General features: G+C 33.3%; 2 protein-coding genes and 1 long non-coding RNA gene across 8 annotated transcripts in view; 1 reads left to right on the forward strand and 2 right to left on the reverse strand.

Moving 5' to 3' along the window:
* LOC132199309 (hormone receptor 4) overlaps positions 1-14,679 on the reverse strand; it is a 52,193-nt gene extending 37,514 nt beyond the window's left edge. The window contains exons 1-2 of one of the 3 annotated variants that reach the window (XM_059623920.1): positions 14,469-14,679; positions 12,269-12,520 (exon numbers count right to left, since the gene is read on the reverse strand). The gene's annotated coding sequence lies outside the window, so the exon portion shown is untranslated. The remainder of the gene's footprint in view (positions 1-12,268; positions 12,521-14,468) is intronic. The other 2 variants (XM_059623926.1, XM_059623925.1) reach the window with 2 other exon arrangements.
* LOC132200985 (uncharacterized) lies at positions 3,787-7,994 on the forward strand. Its single transcript, XR_009442227.1, has 4 exons — positions 3,787-3,990; positions 4,497-4,545; positions 6,007-6,194; positions 7,462-7,994. It is a non-coding gene; the product is annotated as an uncharacterized LOC132200985 (long non-coding RNA).
* A 5,060-nt stretch (positions 14,680-19,739) lies between the features above and the next one.
* Positions 19,740-22,606, reverse strand: part of LOC132201091 (fasciclin-3-like) — a 30,402-nt gene continuing 27,535 nt past the window's right edge. Inside the window, exons 6-9 of one of the 4 annotated variants that reach the window (XM_059626996.1) lie at positions 21,417-21,447; positions 20,955-21,128; positions 20,559-20,673; positions 19,740-20,078 (exon numbers count right to left, since the gene is read on the reverse strand). In XM_059626996.1, the coding sequence (XP_059482979.1) occupies positions 19,881-20,078; positions 20,559-20,673; positions 20,955-21,128; positions 21,417-21,447 (518 nt within the window). In that variant the 3' untranslated portion in view covers positions 19,740-19,880. Of the gene's footprint in view, positions 20,079-20,558; positions 20,692-20,954; positions 21,129-21,416; positions 21,448-22,606 lie in introns of all 4 variants that reach the window. The other 3 variants (XM_059626995.1, XM_059626998.1, XM_059626997.1) reach the window with 3 other exon arrangements.

A 22,606-nucleotide genomic window follows, 5' to 3' on the forward strand; every position in this document is an offset into this window, starting at 1 on the left:
TCGTTGATCATTTTAAAAAGCACTCTAATGTCATTCGCGATGGCGTGTTGCAAAATATATAGGCTCGATTTAACTCTCAGAATTAAAGCGACGTACATACAAAATTATTAAATTTAGAGATCAGGTTTAAAAGAAAATGTTTATATATTAACTGAAATCAAAAATAGAACTAGCTCAACCACCATTACTAAAATCAATTTCTTAACTGGTGAATAAAAACTTGCAAAATTGAGCTCTAAAATTCATTATGGCAATGGATTCAAAACATATGAGAGTTTGGTGAGAATTTTGCTAAATCCTCTGATTGTGAGATCAAAAAGACCCCCATCCCCCGAAGTAAAATTGGCTTCTCATGTGCCTTTCCTTTGGAAATCAGTTCTATTTCCTCAAATGTCTTTTACGTTTAATGAATATGAAATTTAAATATTATTGCAAAAAATAAAAAATAAACAGGTTCCATTATACTTTTATTAAACTGAGCTAAATTCTTGGCCTAGAATGCCGATAACTTTAGAAAAAAGATTAATTAATTAAATGGTTATCAATTTCTAATATTTCTTCAAATTATTGATGAAAAAAAATGTTTATTATAAGACACATCATGCTCCTAGACTAATGGTAAAAGTAGAAGTAGTTTTTTATCAATTAAAAAATAATAGTACCCTATATGAAAAATAAATTTAGCTTTGATATAGATGTAAACTCAAAATGAAAATATTTTGGATGATTCTTTTTAAAATCGAAAGTTGTTGGATTGCATGTCAAAAAGAAAACAATGACACGAAGGATTACATTGGATAAAATTATAAACCCGTATTTAATTTTTAAGGAAGAATCGAAGTAATAAGTGGTTGCGCAACACCGTGACTTTTTGTTACAAGGAAGTGGTACGAACAGTCCTTGGTGTGATTAGCGAAATCTGAAAGTTCAGAGGAGGCGCGGGTGTGGAGGCCCGACTAGAAAGACACGCCAAGAGAAAAAAAAGAGCCCGAGCAGAGAGCCTGTGGTTCAACGACCTCGGGGCAGTGGCGCGCGAGAAAGAGATGAGACGCCGGCCGACCGGCAGCCAAGCAGCTACTCAGCCTCCCAGCCCCATGCTCGTCTCGAACACACACACACCACTGACGTCAACACAGGGCCAATAAGCCACCCCCGCAAATGAGCCCCAAGCACGCAGTCTCACTTTTGCTTTTGCTCTCAAATATGAAAGTCACAGTCATGAAATTAATTGCATAAAAAAATTAAAAATAATGTCGATAAATTTAATACTGAAACCAAAAAGCTGCAGTTTAAATACAAAATAATTAAGTATTTTAAATAAAATAAAATCATATTAGTCTCTTGGTGATTTACATAAATTATATTTATGAATTATGAAATTGTAGAACCCAAATTCACAGTGAGCTAAATTCAGACGATTTAGCAACAATAATATTATTTGCTAATGTAGAAATGTATAGGACTTTAATTTTAATTAAAAGGAACAGATAGACCAATTTAAAAGTGCTAAAAGAGGTTACAGAAATTTCATGTTATTATACACTTCAATCTTAAAAATTATGATTATTTAGTAAATAAATAATCACCATTTAAGGTATTTTATAAATTAATAATAAAAAGGTAAATAACATACACCTATAATTATCTTAAAATGGAGATGGAACTGTTATATAATTTAGGTGTTACTACTTTTCGTGTGTCCTATTACAATTTAATTGAATTAAAATATGATATAATTTTATAGCTAATAAGCAACAGAGCTGAGCAAGATGTAAAATATTTCATTTGTTAAAAACATCATTAACAACACAAAAATATACATTAATAATTTTTGTTCAATAAAAAAATTTCACAAAATAAAACTGAAAGAAAAAAAATAAATACCAATTACCTATAGGTAATTATAGATAATTATCAGTTTATTTAAAAAAATAATAATAAATACAATACAAGTTATTGTTGTGTATTACAAAAATGAAATTAAATGCGTCAGATTGTTTAATACGTCATTATGTAATAACGTAAATATAGTAAATTTAATTATTATTTTAATTTCCTTTTAGCTCTAATGAAGGCTTGGGTAATATAAAGTAAAAAACATTATAATTTATTTTAAACATCTATTAATCTTTGCAGTTTAAAAACAAAAAATTCATGTATTGAAAGGGTTAAAATATGCGGTTCCCCTGATATTTGAGCACTGGATTTTTTTCCGTTTATTCTTATATTCTTGAAAAAATATAGAAATTTAATTTGTTAAGTTTTTGATCAAGCAAGATGAAAAGTAAATGTTGCTACTTTGCTACTTATTTTGCACAGCAATTTCAAAATATGCAAAATTACACGTTAGACCAAGAGAGAGCGGCGCGTTTTGAGAGTGAAGCATCAGCGAGCTGCAATTTTTTATGCAAATCGAGAGGCAACTGCGCGGCGTGTCGGTTGCATAATTAGCCCGACGTGAAAAATAACAACGCCCTTGTGCATGGCTCTGCTCGCGCGGCGTGTTTTCCAATCTGCCGAAATTGCAGCATTGTTCTTGACTCTGCAGGTTGATGACTCCGACCAACTCTGCGGCCTCAAAACGGCGCGCCAAAGGAAGCCACTTTCACTTTTTAGCAATATTCACGTATAGAGATAGAGCGAAACCCGGTGCAGCTTTTTTAGTGCCGCGGCCAAATCTTGTGCAATTGGACAATGAAAAAAAAAGCGAACGCTCACTCGCAGACCGCGGCGCGCGGAGTCATTCACCCGCTGGCCCCGAAAACGCTCTCAGGCCGATTGTGTGTGTTTGCACTTCGTTTCGTGCGTCGCGTCCCAGAAAGACAAAACCGGCGGCTCGTTTCATTTTTTTTCAGGTATTGATAACCATTATTTTTCTGTGCGCAATTCAGCAATACGATTGCTGATAACAAGCATAAGCAGGTCAATTGCTTATAAATAATTTTTTTCAGAAATATGATGCTTGATGCTGGCAAAAGGACATTGTCAGAGATTAATTGATTTGAAGACAATTAATTGCTTTTATTTTGACATAAAATGCCCAAAATATGGTAGTAAAAATTAAATTTGAAATTTTTGTAATGTTTTTACTTTTTTATATTAAATTTATTCTTGTACCACAGTTTTTGTAATTGTTATATAATGTAAAAATTTTAAATTATGCATCTTTCTAATTTTTTTTTAGATATAATGTGTATGAGTTCACGTGTGGGGCAAAGTTTTCCTTACTTATGAACCCAACCCCAATAAAATTTCCTTTGCAGCCAAATTTACATCATTTTACATGACAGTTTTCATACTATTCAGATATGACTAACCACTGTAAATTTTAATCAGCGCAGCTTTTGTGAAGGATGTAGAAGGATAAATTGTAAATAAATAAATTATTGTTTTCAACTCTAAAATTAATAAAACTGGCAAACTAGTTTATCGAGTTGAAGGACGTCCTCTCATAACACCTAATTTAAATATCCAGTTTAATTAAAATTGATAAAGTTCTGCTATCATTGAAAATGAAATTCACTTTCCTCAATCGGATCGGTGAACGACTAAATTCCTTTGGTATTTATATAAAAATTGTGATTGTTGTTATTCAAGCCCTTTGTTGCGACGCGAGCTAATTAATTATATTTCCCACCGACGACTGATTACGCGACTGATGATGGGAATCAATAAGCGTACGATTTTTGAAACGCCAGAGAGGGAATCTGGTTGATGGAATAAAATAATGAACGTTCGGCGAGGTGTGTTGCGTCTGTGAGCGTTTTGAGGTCAGCTCGGGGGAAAGAGAGGCAGGCGTGCAATAACAGCGGAGGCAGCGATCGGCGGCACGGATTACGTCAAGTGGCTGCTGTGGCCTTGTCCTAATGGCAAGTTCGTTCACCCTACGGCTGGCCTTGTGTCACTACTCGCTAACTCCGACTCTGCATCCTCCACCCTTCCACTCATTCTCCTGACAGCACCCGCAAAACTGGGTCAACAATATAATAAGTAATTTAAATATTTTATTCGACACTGTTAAAATTGCATGGTTTATAGAAAATAAATTATTTGGATTAAAATCATTGAATCTTTATAATTTGTATAATTTGTGTCTGAAAGTTACACTTGTGGACTGATTTAGCCTTACTAGTGGCACCAATTGATACGAATTTGTGATAAGCTCAATAATATTTTGACGCGCTGATCAGATTTTTTTTTTAAGTAAGCATCAAATTAATTCGTTGCCATATGAATACCAAAAAAGACTGAGATCTACTATTTTTATTTAAAAATTAAAATAAATGCTTTTTATAGTTTTTTTTAATAAACAATTTCTAAACTTTGTTGTATAGCAAAAGAAAAAAGCTATGTGAGAGGTTATTACTATTTATCAGTCAGGATTTGTGGATACTTTCAAATCGAATCGTGCCTGAAGAAAATCGTATTGTTCAAAATATACGTTATATGTTATTAATTAGAAAATCTAGTTTTCTAATATAATTTTTGATCCTCAGACTAACTATGGTGGAAATTATAATTGGGAAGAAGAGAAATATTTAAACGGTAAGAAAATGAATTTTCCTTAGTTTAACTCTATAAAGTTTAAACTTTTTGACATCATGTAGTACACACTATGAACTATAATTATTAATTATATTATAAATAATAAATTAGATTCATTTCATTGATTTTACTTTTTTGTCAATCAGGAAGTAGCAGATAATTCAATTTACACAAAAAATAATGATAATTCACTACACTTTCTCCATAGCTGTTCATTCCCAAGTTTTTGTCTGTGAAGTTGAATTCTGACGAGCTTTTCAAGCCGGCGAAAAAATCGCACGCTGAAAGTGAAAGGCGGCGGTGGCGGCAGAGAGCAATAACTCTTTGTGAGCAGCACGGGAGATTCTCAAATATACTCGCCGACTTGGCTGATTAATCGGCCGACCGACAAACTGTGCAAATAAACAAACAATGCAGAATACTTTTCGTAACGCAAGACAAAAGCTCTCGAGTGAGATCAAACGAGCAGTTGAACTTTTTATTATTCACCCAAAAAATCACGTGTGGTTTTTTCAAATTTCTTAAACAAGACTTGGGAAATCTAGAGCATTTCATTGAATTTTTAAAAAAACAGTTACATTATGAAGCCGAATTCCAATTTTTTAATAATTATTATTGTGAAATGTGATTTATTGATATTATTATAACTACCTCTTTTTCTACAATTTTAGAAACAAAAAAGAAAATTAAAAAAAAAAATTCTTCATTTCATGAGTTCGTACTATTTTCATCCTATTAAAATTTCATAAACACTCATTCTGCGCTTTAAGCAAGAGCCTAGCCCAACCTGAGTAAGGTTGAACCTGACTCTGAAAGTAGGCATTTGCTAGCGAGCTCTGCAGAATGTATGCAACCGTGCCAACAAGACCGTCGCGATTGTTGCATAGTCAACAGGCAAATCAAAATTCTTAGAAATTTTCAAAGCTTGTTTAAGAATTCCCAGAAACCACAAAAATAATTTTGCAATATTCACAATTCTTTTTAAACTGATTAAAATTTATATAATTTTTCAATAGAATAAGAGCATTTGGAAAAGTTTAGATATTATTCAAACCGTTAAACAAATTAATTCAAAATTGATAAAAAATTTGGAGCATCAAAAACAAAATAGAAGGCTAATTAATCTCGGTTGGATAGCAATGATTATCGCTTAATTTATTTACAAACAAGTAAACTTAAGAATATTAGAATAATTTTGATTTTCAATCAAAACATTTATTGCTTTCAAAATCTAATGTCTTCTAACAACAATATATTGACAAATTTTTAAATTGTATGTTACTTTTATATAACCAATAAAATAAAATAAATTCCAAAAAGTATATTATTTAACATTTTTTTTAACTGTTGTATTTTTATGCTTTTGCTGTAGCATAAGCATTAATGTTAAATATATATATTTAAAATACTGAAACCAATTAAACTTAACCAATTTGAATTTATATTATGGTGTTGAAACAGGTGTTTGAATGAACCTGCGAGTTTATCCATTCCATCCAGTTCAAAGATTAAAAGTTACGACTTGAGCTACCGAACTCACTCAACAACAATGGACTGCGCAGCGGCCAAGCGACAACTATAAGAGGAATATTTTAACTGCCGTGTAAAGGAACACACAATCGAATTCCGTCCACGTACAAGACAAGCAGGTACGTAAATATAATTGCTCAATGAATCTCAATGAAAGTGAAAAGTTGTGTGTGAGCATGCAACTAATAGCATTAACATATTGGTACTGTTGTCCACGTTTGCAGCTGAACAGTGCAATGAACTCTATTTTTAACCTCAATAATATTTCCAATTATCTGAAGGAGAAATCCACAAACTATACAAAAATTTATTGAAATTTGTTTGGAAAATTTAATTTTTAGAACATATTTTTATAAACAGCTAATTTTCATGCAGGGTAAACAATAATTTTTTAAGCCAATTTATTCTAAGGAAAAATAATACAAAATCCGTTTAATGTTTGCAAGGTCATACACCAAGAAACCATAAGTAATGTGAATTATTAACAGTCACACCTGATAGCATAAGAATGTATTAATAACCGCACATGTGCATATACAAACCGTGTGCATTGCACTTTTACTTCTTCTTCTTCTCCTCCTCGACAACACACCAAACATCATAAAACAAACTCCGTTTACGCAAACAATCCATTACATAGAGCTGCGTTATCGCGCACACACTCTTCAAAAGACACAATTCACTCTCACTGCAGCATTCTCTAAATTTAACCACGTAATTAACCACTTTGATTACAAAATTGCTGAACTTGTTACTTTCAATATTAGAAGATGATTTTTTTTAACTATTTTTTTCCAAGTATTTTGCATCAAGTTAATATGGTACTTTATGATGTATATTATTAAATTAATTTAAAGTATAAAAATTTGCCAAATAAACTTTTTTAAGTATATAGCTATAGTAAATTATTTTTTAATAAACTAATAGTGCAAAATTATTATATGTTCATCGGTAATTTCCTTATTATAAGTTTAGTGTACATGATATTAACTCCATACAAAGTGTGCTCAAAGTCAAGAAAAGAATGATGTATTTGAGGTTTGGCAGGCCTTGCTATATAATTAAATAGCATTCATATTCCACTACAAGAAACGCGGCCTAATACACCACGCAGTACTTTACTCCTTAGACCATAACAAACGCACGTCAAGGTCACATGCGAAGATCAGCTCCATGGAAAAATACTATGTTATGGGAGATAAACGGAAATTATAAAAAAAGACGTTGAAAAGAAAATAAATAAAGATAAAAAATACATATATCGAGTTGTTATACTAAAAAGGGAAATGAGCAAGAATGAAATTTTTACATACTTGTTTAGTGATATTTAAAATTTAACATTACCTTTATACTGTTTCTGTTCATTAACAAAGACATTTGAGACAGGTGCATTAACGGTGAAAATTGGGTGCAGGAACAAGGAAGCAGTTTTGGGCACGCCCCAGGGAACCCCTTTTTCTCCCGCGTCTTGAGTGCGTCTCTAAACTCATCTTTCTGGTACACTAACCCTGCAGAGCCCCGAAATCGACGCGGAAGCAGGGAAACGCAACTTTGAGACGTCGGCCCACACGCACAAGACGCTCCCTAATGGAGTGACGACTTTGCTTATCTACGCCAAGAAGACTAATTGGAAATCACATTATGGCCAGCAAGGGTGCGTGGGCGGTAATGCGATCGCCACATGATACCACCAATTTTTTGCTCAGACAGAAAAATCCTTTGAAAAAAAAAATGTTATTTCCAGATTGGGTTTATCTGCGAAATGCATCAAAGTGCATTTGCATAATATGTAGATGGTTTTCGCGACGTGTTGGCCATAGGAGTTCGTTCCTCCCAGCATTTGGACTTGCTCGAGGAATTCCTCTGGCTTGAACTTCCGCAAGAGTGTGATAACGAGCTTTGAAATGCTTGATCAACGTCACGTGGGGAAAGATATGAGAAGAAAAGGTCGCTCGTGCACAATATAGTAGTAAAAATAAAAATATAAATGAGAAAAAAATTCTGCATTTTTCATATCAAAGGTCAACCGAATTAATTCCTTGAATGTTTCTTAAGGATGAAGCCTGATATGGAAAAAAATATATTATTGTGGCGAGAGGTGACTTATTTTCTTAATAAGTCAATTCTGTGGATGAAAAATTTCAAGTCAATGCAAAATTGTTTTTATAAAAAATTGAGCTTTTAAATATTTTAAAGCAATATATTTTTTACTTCCTTAAACATTTTTTATTACTGATCAGAATATACAGATGGTTATTTAAAAGTTTAAATAATATAATATAAAAAAGCTTAAATTTTACAGACACATATTTTTTTTTTAAATTTAATTATTTTTTAAATCCCTATTATATATTTCAGTTAGTTTTAATATAAATTTACAAATTTTTAAATTATATAGTCTGATTCAAATTGATCAAGATACAAATGAAAAATCTGATTGCAATTATAAATTGGAAGACTTCAGAACCACAAAATTTTTATTGGATTTATTAGAGCCAATAGATGTTCAAAAATCAATATGAATGCCTTTTTAAAATGGAAATAATTAAAACCAACGAGTTTAAAAAAAGATTAAAGAATTTAAATTAAATGATTGAAACGTCACTAAAAATAACTTCATAAAATAACAACTAAAACATCAAAGCAACAAGTTTGAAAATTGTCGAACTTTTATCTAGTTATATAAGGTTTTGGGCTATAAAAAAAGTAAGTGTCAGTTCTTTATCTGGGAGCGGCGCGACCACGAAAATCGCGTCCTCGTGTTTTTCGTGAGTACGGACGGAGGGACGGCGGCGGGGCGGCAGCTGCAATTATCAGCTTGCAATATCTAGGCCGCCAATCGAGAGGTGAACGACCGACAACATTTATAGTTGAAATTAAATGAGAGAGTTTAAAGCAGCTCCTCTCCGCGAGTGCGCACGCCAGAGCAAATGGTCATGTGATCTTCCACTCGCGGCTTGGCAAAGGCAAAGCGGCTTTGCCTTTTCGACCCCCGTCGACTTTTTTCTTCTTTCTTCGCACTATGACACACACACTGTATGTGTCCGACCGTCGCTGCACTTGAAACTCAATCCGCACACCGACGGACGACGAGTGAAAAAAAAACTCATCCTGCGGCTTTTTGCGCGCCTAAACGCGATAATATTCCCAGCCAATGCGCAGGCCACCGACTCGTTTCACGTGCTCTAATGTGTCCACAAATTAAATACTAAATAGATTCATTACAGATTAGAGATTTGTTTTTTATTTAAATTTTGAAATTTCCGGATTGAACTTTGTTATAAAAAAAACATTACTTTTTCACTCAGTTTCAGAATTCCACGTGATTCCACGCTAAATTTTTTCTTTTTGAATTTATAAACCTACAAATCACGGCTAACACCCCATACGATGGATTTTTATTAATCAATTTAATTAAGTCAACTGTTAATTTTGAGTTTCGACAGTATTTTGAAATTTGTATTTCAAGTCCAAAATGTACAACAAATTCAGTTTTTCGATAAAAATTGTCTTTCATTCAATGTAGAATAATTGCAACAAGTTTGAACAAATAAACATCAATAATAATGTACTAAAAATTACTGTAAATACTAGTTTCAAGAGTGTTTTGCGATATAATAATTATATACAATAATGTTAGAGTTCCATTTGAGTGGTTTTACTTCTGTCCCGAATATCAACAAATTTATTGTTTGCAGCTGGTTTGCAGTTTGAGAAATGTATGCATAATTTCTCCATGATATCTAACTTTTCATATCAGGAATTAAAAGATTTTTAAATCAAACCTTTAATAAATCTTGTAAAATAAAATTATTTATATTGATGGAAATTTGAATTTTTTGATGATGACAAAAGAATTAGCATTTAAGTGCTAATACCTCATTAATTGAATTTTAACATTTACATGGAAATTAATGGATAAGTTTTATTTTACAATTAAAGACTTTTGCAACTACTAGAATTTTAGAATCGTTATCTTTGCTAATTTTTTTCTAATCATAAGTTTGCAATCAAAAAGCCAACATGTCACTTCAATTTCCTCTCGTGACGCCACAGAACTTTGACAAACACCATAGCCAGCAATGGCCAACCATATATAGCTTCCACTATTTTATTATATTAGTCAGCAAAAAATTTATAGTTTTTTAATTAAAGTTGAACAAAAAAAAAACAATAAATAAGAATAAATAAATTGGGTGGTGCCTTCTGCACCACTAATAAAGGGCACAGGCTGACACGACTTTGTCTTGGCCTGACCCTAAAAAAAGAAAGAAAAAAGAGTCATTAATTAGTTGGTTAATAGGCTATCAATTACGTTCGAAACAAACGCGATTATTTCACACGCATATTATGATGGTGCCAACAAGCAATAACGAAATCCATCGCGGAAAGTGTCAAAACATTCCTTATGAAATTTTGTGCAATTTTTGTAGGCGGGAAATTATTGTTATTTTTCAACAATGACTCAGAGACTTTCCGCAATTAAAACTTTGACGCAATCGTGCCGAAAAATATAAACCGATCGGCATAGCAGCAGACACGAAATTCACGAAAATAAATGATTTGGGTCACGCCGATAAGATATAAAGCTTCACAGATAAACTTGCGCCTTTCTTAAAAAATTTGGAGCAACTTTTATACAATTAAGAAAAGTCAATCAAAGATTGGAACCGTCAATCTATTTTCTACATATTTTTACTGGTTGAAGTCCGATAACTTAAAACAATTAAAACTTTTGTTCTCGCCATCGGCCTGAGTAATTTCCTTGTGAAATTCCAAAAACATCAGATTTAAAAGGTTATATTCTTCAGGAAAAAACTGACATAAGCGGCAAAATTAAAATATGACGCAAAATCATAACACTGACGGTGACATAAAGTCGTTAGGCATTTTCTCGCTCCTATCGTTATGGTTTGTTATTATTCTTGGTTGCTTATTGCTAAACAAAGAGTGCGATCGTCATTGCACTTTGTTACATTTGTTTGTCGCTGTTCAGCAGCTCACTGTCAGTATAGCCAGCCGATGCGATAACCAGCTCCAATGTGAACTTGACTATTCTAGCAAAATAATATGATGCTGCGTGTCAAGACCAACTCGTTGATGGTGTGCATGTGACGATCAAGCATAAATAATCGCGTGAAAGTTTTTCAGCCAAAATTAGAAACATATTACAATTCTTACTCCAGTTGATGTTTTTGATCAGCTCTATGCAAACGACGTTAAAATACATTATAATAAAATACTTTAAATATTTTGTCAAATTTTGTATGCAATCTCTTAATGCATGAAGAACGCAATAGGAGTTTATTGAAATTTTAATTAATTGTAATTTTTTTTTCAATTTATTTTCATAGCAACACAACTGCACAAAATTGGCAAATGAGGAAGAAATTTTTGTGATATAGAACTTATCAGTTGGAAAAAAAATTATTAAAAATTACAATATAATATTCTCTATTTTCCCTGAAAATATAGAAGCGTAAAATACAACTTTAATTTTAAAGTATAGTATGGTATGTACCGTCCTCTGTAATTATTTACAAACTTGCAAATAGTTTTATCATTCGGAGAAGAAATGAGGCATTTTTGTTCAGAATAATCAGTGGTTTTATCTTTCTGAAGTTAAAAATAACAAAAAATTTTATGTATGCAAGTATGTAATACTTCGAGCCAACGCCAAAATAAATGCAAATAAACTCCATAGTGCATTTATTTTATAACTCCTTATTGTATATTAATTGCACAAGGCATGAGTTAAAATTTTGAAAAGGAAACACATTAACAATTTGGACAAATAAACAACAACAACAATAATAATAATGATAATAATAATAATAACAATTAAGCTTCCAAGTTTTGAGAGCGAAATCGACTGCATATTAGTAAATTTTTGGTCTAATATAATGAATAAAACTGTTTGTCATATGGCTGGCAATAAACTTCAGTGGCGCAGTTAGTAACAAACTGCAGGAAACAAATAATTTTATCCGGATCAGATCAAATAAATGGAAGTTTTGCCAACTTTTTGCTTATCTTTTTAAAGGGGCCAAAAATTTATTTCAACTGTTCTCTTATAGTAGAATTTTCAAAATTATTCACAAAATGAAACATCTCACTAATCCAATAAGAATTAAAAAAAATATCAAACTTTGAAAAAATGATAAATTTAATAATTGAAAAAGAATGTACTCACTTTGTCGTTGTCCAGAGTAATTGTGAAAAATCGGCGAGACGTGCATGGACACCAATATCACTTTTCGCAACAATCCAGTGCCCGGCGCAGTTCTAGACACAACAATGGCGAAGGCGTCCGGAGGGTTGCATAACAGGTGTGTTGGGCGACGCAACTCTTTTGTGTGTCCGTTTTTCTGCGAGGTCCTTGTTTTTTTTTATCCTCAGGGCCGGTTCGGTGGCACGCGAGCAGCGGTGGTTCACGGCGAGGCTTCTGCAAGTGCAAAACAGAGTTCATTGTTAGTGTCAGATTCGCAAGGCGGCCGTTGCAGTTGGGTCTATGCGCAGGCTCATGCACCGCTTTTATGCAACACAACATGCACCTCCCGATGCACTTGAAGGGGTGCATTTTGCAAAACTGCGCAATTTCTCGTCGCCGCTCTGGCAGCGGTCGAACCAAGGAAGGACGAATGTTTTATTGGCTTTTCTTATAATTTGATAAGTTGAAAAATTTAATTTTGGTTGCAGTAAAAATAATAAAAGGGCGCAATTTATAAAAAACAGTTAATTTTATAAGTGCAAGATTTAAATTTTATTTTAAAAATAAATAAGATATTAAAAAATATTTTATACAGAATAATACATTTATATTTTATTTCAAAAATTATTTTACTTTTAATCAATTTTACGCAATTTTAGATATTGCATTTTTTTAAAATTTTTTTACATCATTTAATTTAGAAAAAAAACACTGTTTCACATAGTTATTTATAACATTTAAATTTTTCGAGAACTGTATAAACTTAGATATTCCAAAATTAAGAAATTGATTTGTTCTTCTTCAACATTTTTTCTTGAAATTATTTTTAATTAGTTTTCATTCATTAAATTATATACAGAAATTAGGAAAAGTATGCAAGAAAATGGTAAATGAAAACAATTTTCACTATTCTTAGTATTTTTCTTACACAACAAAAATATCCTTTTGTCAGAGTCACAAAATTAATGAACTCGCGTTAACCATTATCGCCTTGCGTTTTGTGTGAGTAAACAACTTGAGGTTTGCCATTTGCGGTCCATCATATCATGGAATCACCACGAGGTGTCCTTGAATAAAAAATTGAGACTCTTTCGCTCTATCCCATTTGTGTCCTTCATTAGGAGCATATCTGAATATGAAGGCTATTTTAACTACCGCAGAAAATTAAAAGCTTTCGAGTAGATTCCTGATATAAAAATGAATATCTGAAACCCAGATCAAAATACAAATCTTAAGTTTTAGCTCAGAATCTCAATAAAAATATCGTTATTGAAAATGTTAAGCCATAAATTAGTATGCAATTATTGGAAATATTTGTTTATTAAAGAGAATTTCTAAAGTGCAAAGCCAGTTCTTTGTGTATTTGTTTTGTGATGAGACAAACAGGAAGTGGAGTCTTTCGAACTTGCTTAAGTTCAAAAAGTAAATAAATTATGCTGCTATGGATTGAATTTAAATTTTGCCAATTCAGTGTTCACTTTGAACGTGTCTGTCTCGCCCGTAATAAATTATATTGAAAAAAATTCTGATAGTCCATCGGCGAGCTGCTCTTTTCCCTGGTAACCCTCTTTTGCTAAAATTAAGACTTCCTGTCAGTCAATGCCCCTCGGTGCTACCCAACAGCTGCATTACATTCAACGCTCTTTGCGACGACGTGTCTGCGACTCTAGGCACTTCAAAAATAGAAGAAGAAAAATAATCAAATCTAATACAATAATATAAATTGGAGCTTATTTAATTCAATTAAATTTTTTATTTTCTCACCAAAATTGAAAATTGCAAGTACGAAAAAATCAATAAAATTTGAGCTTCTTAGATTTAGCAAATTCATTACAACTATTAAAAGTGATCTAGTTTTGAGGATTGAGAAGTTCCGAGACCGACGAATGGGTTAAGGATGCGCGCGACCTTGCAGGTCAGCCACCCTGCGCGACCATTGATCACGAGAGAGACGCGCGGTCCAGAGCGCGCACTCGAAAAAAAAATCGCACGAGTGAAAGTGACCCGCGAGAGAGCACCAAATCTCTCTGCGTCCGACCTTGGTGCAAAGTCAACGACTGACTAGAGCAAGAACCGCGACTCGTTGTCGGATAAATCAGGAAGCGAAAGAACAATGGGAAGAAATTTAGAAAAAAAAACGAGCGAGAAAAGAGAAGGAGAGAAAGAAGAAGAAAAGGTGTACCTGAGGGCGGCGTAGTAATTGTGTCCTTCGTGATCAGCAGGTAGTGCACATTCATAATTATCACACCGGCACCGAGCTGCTGTTCGGAGCGGAGGCAGAGCGCGGTGTCATTGACCTTTGGTAGAAGCAGCGACTAACACTCGCAGCGCCGGCCGCGGCAGCTCCACAACACACCGCGAGCGCACATACTGTCGCTCGCTGCTCGCCAACTCGAGCTCGCGCACTAGCCCCGACCCGAAGGACTCGCAGCCGCCGGCGGGGAACACGACATCCCGCCGAAATAGGGGAGGATTCTCTTTCTCTCTCTCGCTTGCTCGCCCAAGCCTCTCTTTCTTTCTCTTAGGTTTTTTTCCAATTTACAACCCTTGCTTTTTGCTTTTGATTGGGATTTATTTTATGTGTAAGCAATTTTAGACTCCTCCGTTTTATCGTTTGAAGCTCTAATATAATAAGTGAATTATTTTGTTAGTGGAATTATGGGCCGAAACCCACCACGAGATATTTTTAGTTGCAGGCTTCTTTATTCGTATTTAATCAGATGTCCTTGCATGAGGCTTTTGCAAATTAATAACATGGGACGTGCAATTTGAATGACACTCTTTGTGCGCTTGTAAGATAAAAATAAAATCTGCAGTGGATTTTTTTTTAATAATTTTTTTCTGTCCAATATACAGTTAATTAATTTAAACATGATATAATTCATATGGTAATAATAATATATAATAATAAAAACTATTAAACAAACTTACTTAATTATTTTGAAAAAAAAAGTAAAATGAACTAAATTTGTCATGTTTTCATCTAAATACTGTTTTTTTAATAAAATATATTGAATTGAAAAACTTTTGTATTAAATTTATTTTATTTCGTTGGATTTAATTTTTGTTTTATAAACTGAAAAAAATTGTTTTAATATCATTAAAGATAATAATTAAATTAATAATTTTTTACAATCAGCACAATCTATTTAAGTAGGCTTTTATATCAAACTAATTCAGTATTACACTCATGCAATTACTTGAAAATGTATCTCTAATAAGACGCATAGTGGCAATATTGATACAGATAATATCTTCTTTATAAAAATTTAAAAAATCAGTCAAAATACAACAGCATTTCCTTTAAAGTGAAATTTCATTATGAATATAATACAATAAACTCCAACCAATTTTTTTGGCGAGGGGAGGTCATTTTCAGAACCAGGAGCTCTTTAGTATCCTAATATTACTAATTGTGTAATATTATATTTTTGTTAAATTGCGACAAACATTATTTGGCTTAAAATACTATAAAAATTCTAGTCACCCCTAACAAAACAAAAGTAGATAATATGTCGCATCAAGCCATCAAACAAATCATCATTTAGAGTTGCAGGAAAATTGAACTATTAGATTTTACTTTTAATGAAATTTATATGATAGATCAAAAAGAATTAGGTCGATATATTCAATGCATTTTCAGATTTTCAAATGATTCCTTTTTATATTGCAATGCTGGTGTGCCAAATAGGGAAAATGAAAACAAGTAAAACAACTTGACTATTTTTGTGTAAGACAATTCATGAAATTTTTATCAATTGCATACTGGTACCCCATTTAGCCGTACAGCAGATTTCATCCTGATTGTGAGTGATTTATTTAAAAATAGACACAATAGTTACGAATTTGCAAGAGTTGCATGTTGGATAGTCGCAAGTCGCAACCTATATATTGCGCTAGGGGGTATGTCATCGCCTATTATGCCGGCAGTTGGAATAGCGCGAGACAGTATGGGAGCTTTTCCATGCAGCACTCGGTCGGTCGCTCGCGCATTAATCCGCCAGCACCATTATTATGAAAGGAGCGCGCGAGGGTCATTGACTATGTGCTCGGCGAAATCTAGGCCCCAGGTTCGACGCCCCATCTCGGTGGGTCGGTCGGTCGGTCGGGGCGCCGTAGTAAACCGGGGTTCACAGCACCACCTCCCAGGCTCCACCCCCGGCGAGCACCAACCCCGCGAGCACCTCCCCTTACTCTCTTCTGGAGAACCGACCGTCGACCCCGCGCCACTATTTTTAACCCGGCGGCGACGACCCAACCCCACCGCGCCGAACAAACTCCGACGCCGCGCTCGCACGGTCCTGGACCTTTCCACCAAAAATCGTACACGGGATACACGTGAATCTTCTCGGTGCGCTGGTCAAATAACTAATGATCAAGCTTTAAATCACTTTAGATGAGATATTCATCTATGCTTTAACATTTTATTGTAAATTTATGTTATGGAGAAAAATTATTTAAAACAATTAATATTAATTTATTGTTTTTAAAAGTAATAAATTTTATTTTTTAATGCGGAAACTTTTATAATATTTGTCTTTTATATTCAACAATCAATGATTTCATATTTTCTTATACTGTTTATTTCATTACAAAATCATCTACTTTCATTTACCTCATAAAAAAAACTCCAAAAAAATGTTGTTTCAAAAAACTTTAATCCTGATTTTCCTTGTTTATATTAATAAAAAAAAAATGCTCTGTTAATTGATTTGTATCAAAATAATCACATTTTTTATAAATTAAATTTCCTGCGAACAAATATCAAATAAAAACTAAAAGATTTTCTTGCTAACTCAATTTTTTAGCTATTGATTAAATAACTTTTATAAGGCAAATTTGAACGTCACGTTTGCTTAAAACCTCATTTTTAGTGAAGAGACTTTTTTAATGAGATTTGTGACGTTTCCCAAATGAATAGACGCTTGTGGCTCTCATTAGATTAGAAAAAAGTAAAATAAATATTAATTTGAATATTGCCTTCTGCACCCCTTATGAAGGGCATAGGCCGTCGGCCGACACGAATTAGTCTTGGCCTGACCCTAATAAGATAACATTGAAAAGAAAAAATTATTTTGCTCGTTTCACATCAAGTTTAAAATTCAACAATTTTCCACAAATTGGGAAATTTTACAAACTTAAAAGTTGTGAGATTAAAAAGTTACTGTGCTTTTCAATTAAATTCACTATTCCAAAGGAAAATTAAGATATTAAAGGTCAAATTATTTTCATATATATATATAATAAAATAATTAGAAAATAAACAGTTTTCAATCGCATACTTTCTCCTTTAATTAAACCTCTTCACATAAAGTAGGCACAAAAGAGACAAATAATGTAATAATAATTTTGTGCTTTTCAGAATTAAGAGATTCTTAAAAAATAATTTATTCCAGTTTAAAAGGCAATGTGGCTGCAAGTTAAAATTATTGTTTGCTAAGTCTGTGTACTTTTAATATTTTTGTTTAAACTTATCCATATTGAATTGAGTGAAGGTGGTAAAGAATTAAAAACACTTTTAGAAAATATTTTCTTGTAACCCAAAAATTTCCAAGAAATGAATTAAATATTAATTTCTTTTTAAAGGCAGGAAACTTCAATTATCGATTATCGTCTTCTGTAGATTCAGATCAAATATTAGATTGGAGAGAGTGGTGATGAGTGATGAAGAGTGAAGAGAGCTTTTCATAGTGCGAGTAGGTAGCTCCGAAACAATAAGTTTGCACTATTGATACACATTTGGCACCTTTTTATGCAATTGGCACTTTATAGCTTTCAATTCGAATTGCGTAATGGTGAGTGATGTAACAATTTTATTTTCAAGAGCATGCTTGCTGGCACACAATTTCTTCACAATCAACGGCCAAACACTAACAATGCGGTAGCGCCCGCGTTAAATCATTGCGTAAGCACCAGAGTTGCAAGCGCCACAAATAATACGCCGGTCTTTTATTTCCATTGCCGACTTCCAATTATCAAACTGCTGCACATTTTTTCCATCAGCTCACACCCTAGCAACAGCTCAAAATTTATCAATTCAAGACTGCCTTGAAGCGGAAGGATATTTGTTTTTAATAAAAAACAAATTTGTAAGCTTTAGTCTGAGCTTTTATTATATTTATTTATATACTTTTTCATAAAAAAAATGTCAAGAAACAGAGAGAACTGTCTAAAAATGCTAAAAATAAATTACCATAACATAGTGGAGCTGCAATTTATCTATAATTAATTGTCCAGTGGGCCATGATAATTGTCTAAATTAACCAGAGTAATTTTGCATGTGCTTAAAATTGAAGTTTCTTCTAATTATGGGAAATGCTCTTATTTAAAAACTGCTTACATCTATTATGTAGATCGTGATCTGCAACACTATACACTGATTAGCATGGATTGAAACATATTTTCTGTACTCCATCTATCTTAAAAAGAATCATCGTCGCCCAGCAGGTATAATACAATATACGTTACATACACAGAGAACACGGCGCTTTCAATTTTATCTTATATGCACTATAATGCTTAACACAACACTTTGAAGTTGGACCCTACATGTGTAATAGAGTTGTAGTTAAAAATATTTCATCATTTGATTGATCCTTGAAAACGAAGAAGAATCTCTGGGACGGCAAATAAAAGCAATCAATAATACTTGTGGTACACAAGAGGAGGTCCAGTCCGTACATTAAGAAAATTGAAACGAAAAATTTCACGATTTTTTAATTAAATTAACCAAGACTGTAGAATGAGAAGAACAATTTTGTTGAAAATTGGAAAGTTCTCATTTTACAACCATTGTCTTAAAAAAATAATAACTTCCAAAGGTAAACTTGATCTATTTTGCAAATAGATTATCTTGAACAGGTCACATTGTGATGCTGAACCATTTTTTCCATCTAAATAATGCCTTATGAGTTAGTTATCCAATTTCAAAATTTTACAAGAAACCGACATCTATGTAATTATAAGGACATTCAAATCCATCATATTCGTCATCCATTAATTCTAAACTTGAAATTTCCTCTCAAGAAAATTATTGTACTCAAAGTCAGTACTGCATGTTTTTAGTTTTGCTAAGAATTAAAATTTGTTTTCCAATGTGGTCCTGGAAAGCTCAGATTGTGTCGTCTTTTTGTGAAGGCTCAGTGGTTATTGAACAAACGGTCCAAAAGGAAATCAATCTAATTGCATCAATTCCCTTTAGGGATTACAATTTCAAGCCACACACTTTTAAGCAGAGAGTAGAGTACAATCAGAGAATTGGTTCTGTTTGCAAATCAATATACAATCGAGAGGAGATCAAGATCAATGTAAAATTATTGCACCGCCCATCGGGTGGACGGCAACGTGCACAAAAGTTATAATCCTTCCTGCGTGTGAATCAGTCAACAGAATACACAAAATATATTCTCTATGTTCAGAGCATTACACAATTACGAAATTCAGTTTTTAAAAAAGCAAGCCTGGAAGTTTGGAAATACAGGTTGTGTAAAAAATTTCAATCTTGATTTGTTTTAAATGCACGACCATAATTTAAGTGGCAGAGCCACTTTGTCCAAAGTTTGAAGACAAAAATTGGTCTTTTCTCATTCGCCCTTTAGACTTTGGCGGCATTCGGTGAGCCGTGGATGATTTCGGCATACTCGGTCTTCTCGTCGCTCTCTTTGATGACTGGCGGTTCTCCAGGTTTCTTCATCTCCAATTCGGCGTAGACGACGCCATCAGAACCGGTTTCAGGGGCAGTTTTCTGCTCTGCAGCCTCCACATCCTTTGCTTCCTCTTCACTTGAAGGAACCTGCAAAGTTTGATAAACAAAATTAATCAAACACATTTGAGGGTAAAGAAAAATATTATTTACTTTGGTCTCCAAACACAAATGATTAGATATCTAGGATTTTAGGATCCATTTTTAAATTAAAAAGTATTAAAATATTAATATTCAAATCTTATTTTTTAATGTGACAATTAAAACGTTCATTATTGATTATTATAATTTTTATTAAACTTTTTGTTGCATTATAAAATGACTAACAAAGAAATTGATAATTTCTAGATATTATTATAAAAAGAGTTTAAATTTAATTCTCCCAATAATTAATTTATGTTCCATTCTTAATTTTTATTTTAGTGCAACCTATAGAATTAAAAAAAGAAAATAATTTTGAATTGATAATGTAAGGGGAGTGTTTCCTTTCTTGGATTAAAACTTATAGAAGTATCTAGCAAATTTTTCAAACATAGTCTTTTAAAATATTTTTACTTTTCCCCCATTTACCTTTGTTGAGGTCCTGAAGCTGTTGATTTTTTCTCGGAAGAAGGTTTGGATGCGAATGCCCATATTGCGGGCAGCGCTGGTGGCTGGGACCTTGTCTGCACTCTCCGTGTCACTACTGTGAAGAACGCCACCACTGTATCAGGCAGAGAGAACAAAATGCACACTCAATCAATGAAAACCAGGCTGTGTGAGTCGAGCGACAGAGTTCTAGGAGACATCAACCACACCGTTTAACCATCACCACATCACCATTACAAATCACTTTTCATTTTTTTTCCTCAAGAAAGACATTTTTTACACACAGAGAGAAAGAATAAATAATATACAAAAATAAATAGAACCGGCCGGCTTTATTTTGGTCAGAGCCAGGCGCGGTAGAGAGTTCAGCATGCTTGCCTTTCTTCTTCGTCAATATTAGTTTCAAGCACAACGGCCGTTGGCTCGTTATTTGTTAGGTATAAGGATTTAGGTTGGGTGTCAGCGGCCGAAGCTTCCTCCATGGTGGCCACGGCCTTGTAAGAGGTTACTTGAGACAACCAGCCTCCGGATTTTGCTGCGGGATCCTCAAGCCTGGTGAACGAGTGGCATGCAAGTTTAGTAAAGTCATGCATTAGTTAATTTTTTTGGTTAGTTAAAAAAATTAATTTTCTACTACTTTTGACTAAAAATCAACTAAATTCTTCTTAATCTACCGTGCAATTATTATAAATGAATTTTCTAAATTTTGGTGCATTTTAAAATCAAATAAACCGCCTCCATATGTTAGTGTCCTGCATTATTTAAAGCAAATTCTCATAAAGCAGAATTAGATCTTTAATAACCAAAAGACCCATTAATTGTTTTTTGCTTTCAACTTACGCCTCCTTATCTCCTGCGGTAGGAACTCCGGCTGAAATGAGTTTAGTCAATTAGATTAATTATCATGTACCCTGCAGTGAAACATCTCAAATCAAATTTGGAAATGGTTTCAGATTATTTTTACTTAGAATGAAAAGAATTTGGTTTTGAGTCAAGTGTGAATTATTGTAAATTCACACTAGGCTCTCCAGCCGTGCAGTTTTGTTTATGATTTGAAGGGAACATTATCTTTATTGTTAAATAATGATGAAGTTGACATAATACACTTTTCTTTTACATTGCAACACTCTTATTCTTTCTCGTTACATGGAAATCAACGCTGATACTTATACGAAGCGGGTGTTTGTGTTCGAGTGTGATTGATTAATAACGGTAAAATACAGTATGGCCTCTCTCCTCACCGGTAATAATCGATATTTTTCAAATACAATTATGATAAATTTTCTGAACTCGTAAAACTCTTCATTATATTGAATCTCTTTAAATATTTGTTTAGTCTTGACCATGGACACATAAAATTTGGAATAACTGTTAACAGGTTGTTCCCATTCGCGTAATACAACATCTAATCTAGGTACCTAGGCCATACATTAACCAGTTTTTTAAAATTAGATAGATCTGTGAGATTCACAAACCAGGAATGATCTGGTAATATCTTCGCATCTACTCTCAGCGTTTTTTCATTGGTTCGTAATTTCATTTGGATTGGAATTGGCACAATTATTGGACCTGATGCACTGAATAATTAAAAGAACAAATTGATCAAAATTAATTGGGGGGGGGGGGGGGAAACAACACACAACAATCTTGTTGGAGGGACAAGCAAAAAATAATCATTCTTGACTCTCGCTCGCAGGTAAAAACTTAAATCTAAAAAGGAATTTTCGTCAATTATGTAACTATAGTAGCAGACACTATATCACTAACTTTTCTTAAGCAGTAAAATCACCACTGCGACCACACTTCGGTTGGCATTTGGGCCGAGAATTTTGGCGGCAACCTCCGAGTGGCCGCAACGGTTAAAAGATGCCAGTCTCTGGCATGTGCGTGATGAAATTCCGCGACTTGATAAATATAATAGTAATTAATTTCATTAATTCATTCAATTGTCGCTGGCATTATTATCTGAAGCCATTTTTCTAATCTTCCATGTACAAATATACCAGAGCTCGTAATTTGGTTTTACAATG

Source organism: Neocloeon triangulifer, unplaced genomic scaffold, assembly GCF_031216515.1.
Source record: "Neocloeon triangulifer isolate White Clay Creek 2 clone unplaced genomic scaffold, ASM3121651v1 ptg000014l, whole genome shotgun sequence".
NCBI lineage: Eukaryota > Metazoa > Arthropoda > Insecta > Ephemeroptera > Baetidae > Neocloeon > Neocloeon triangulifer.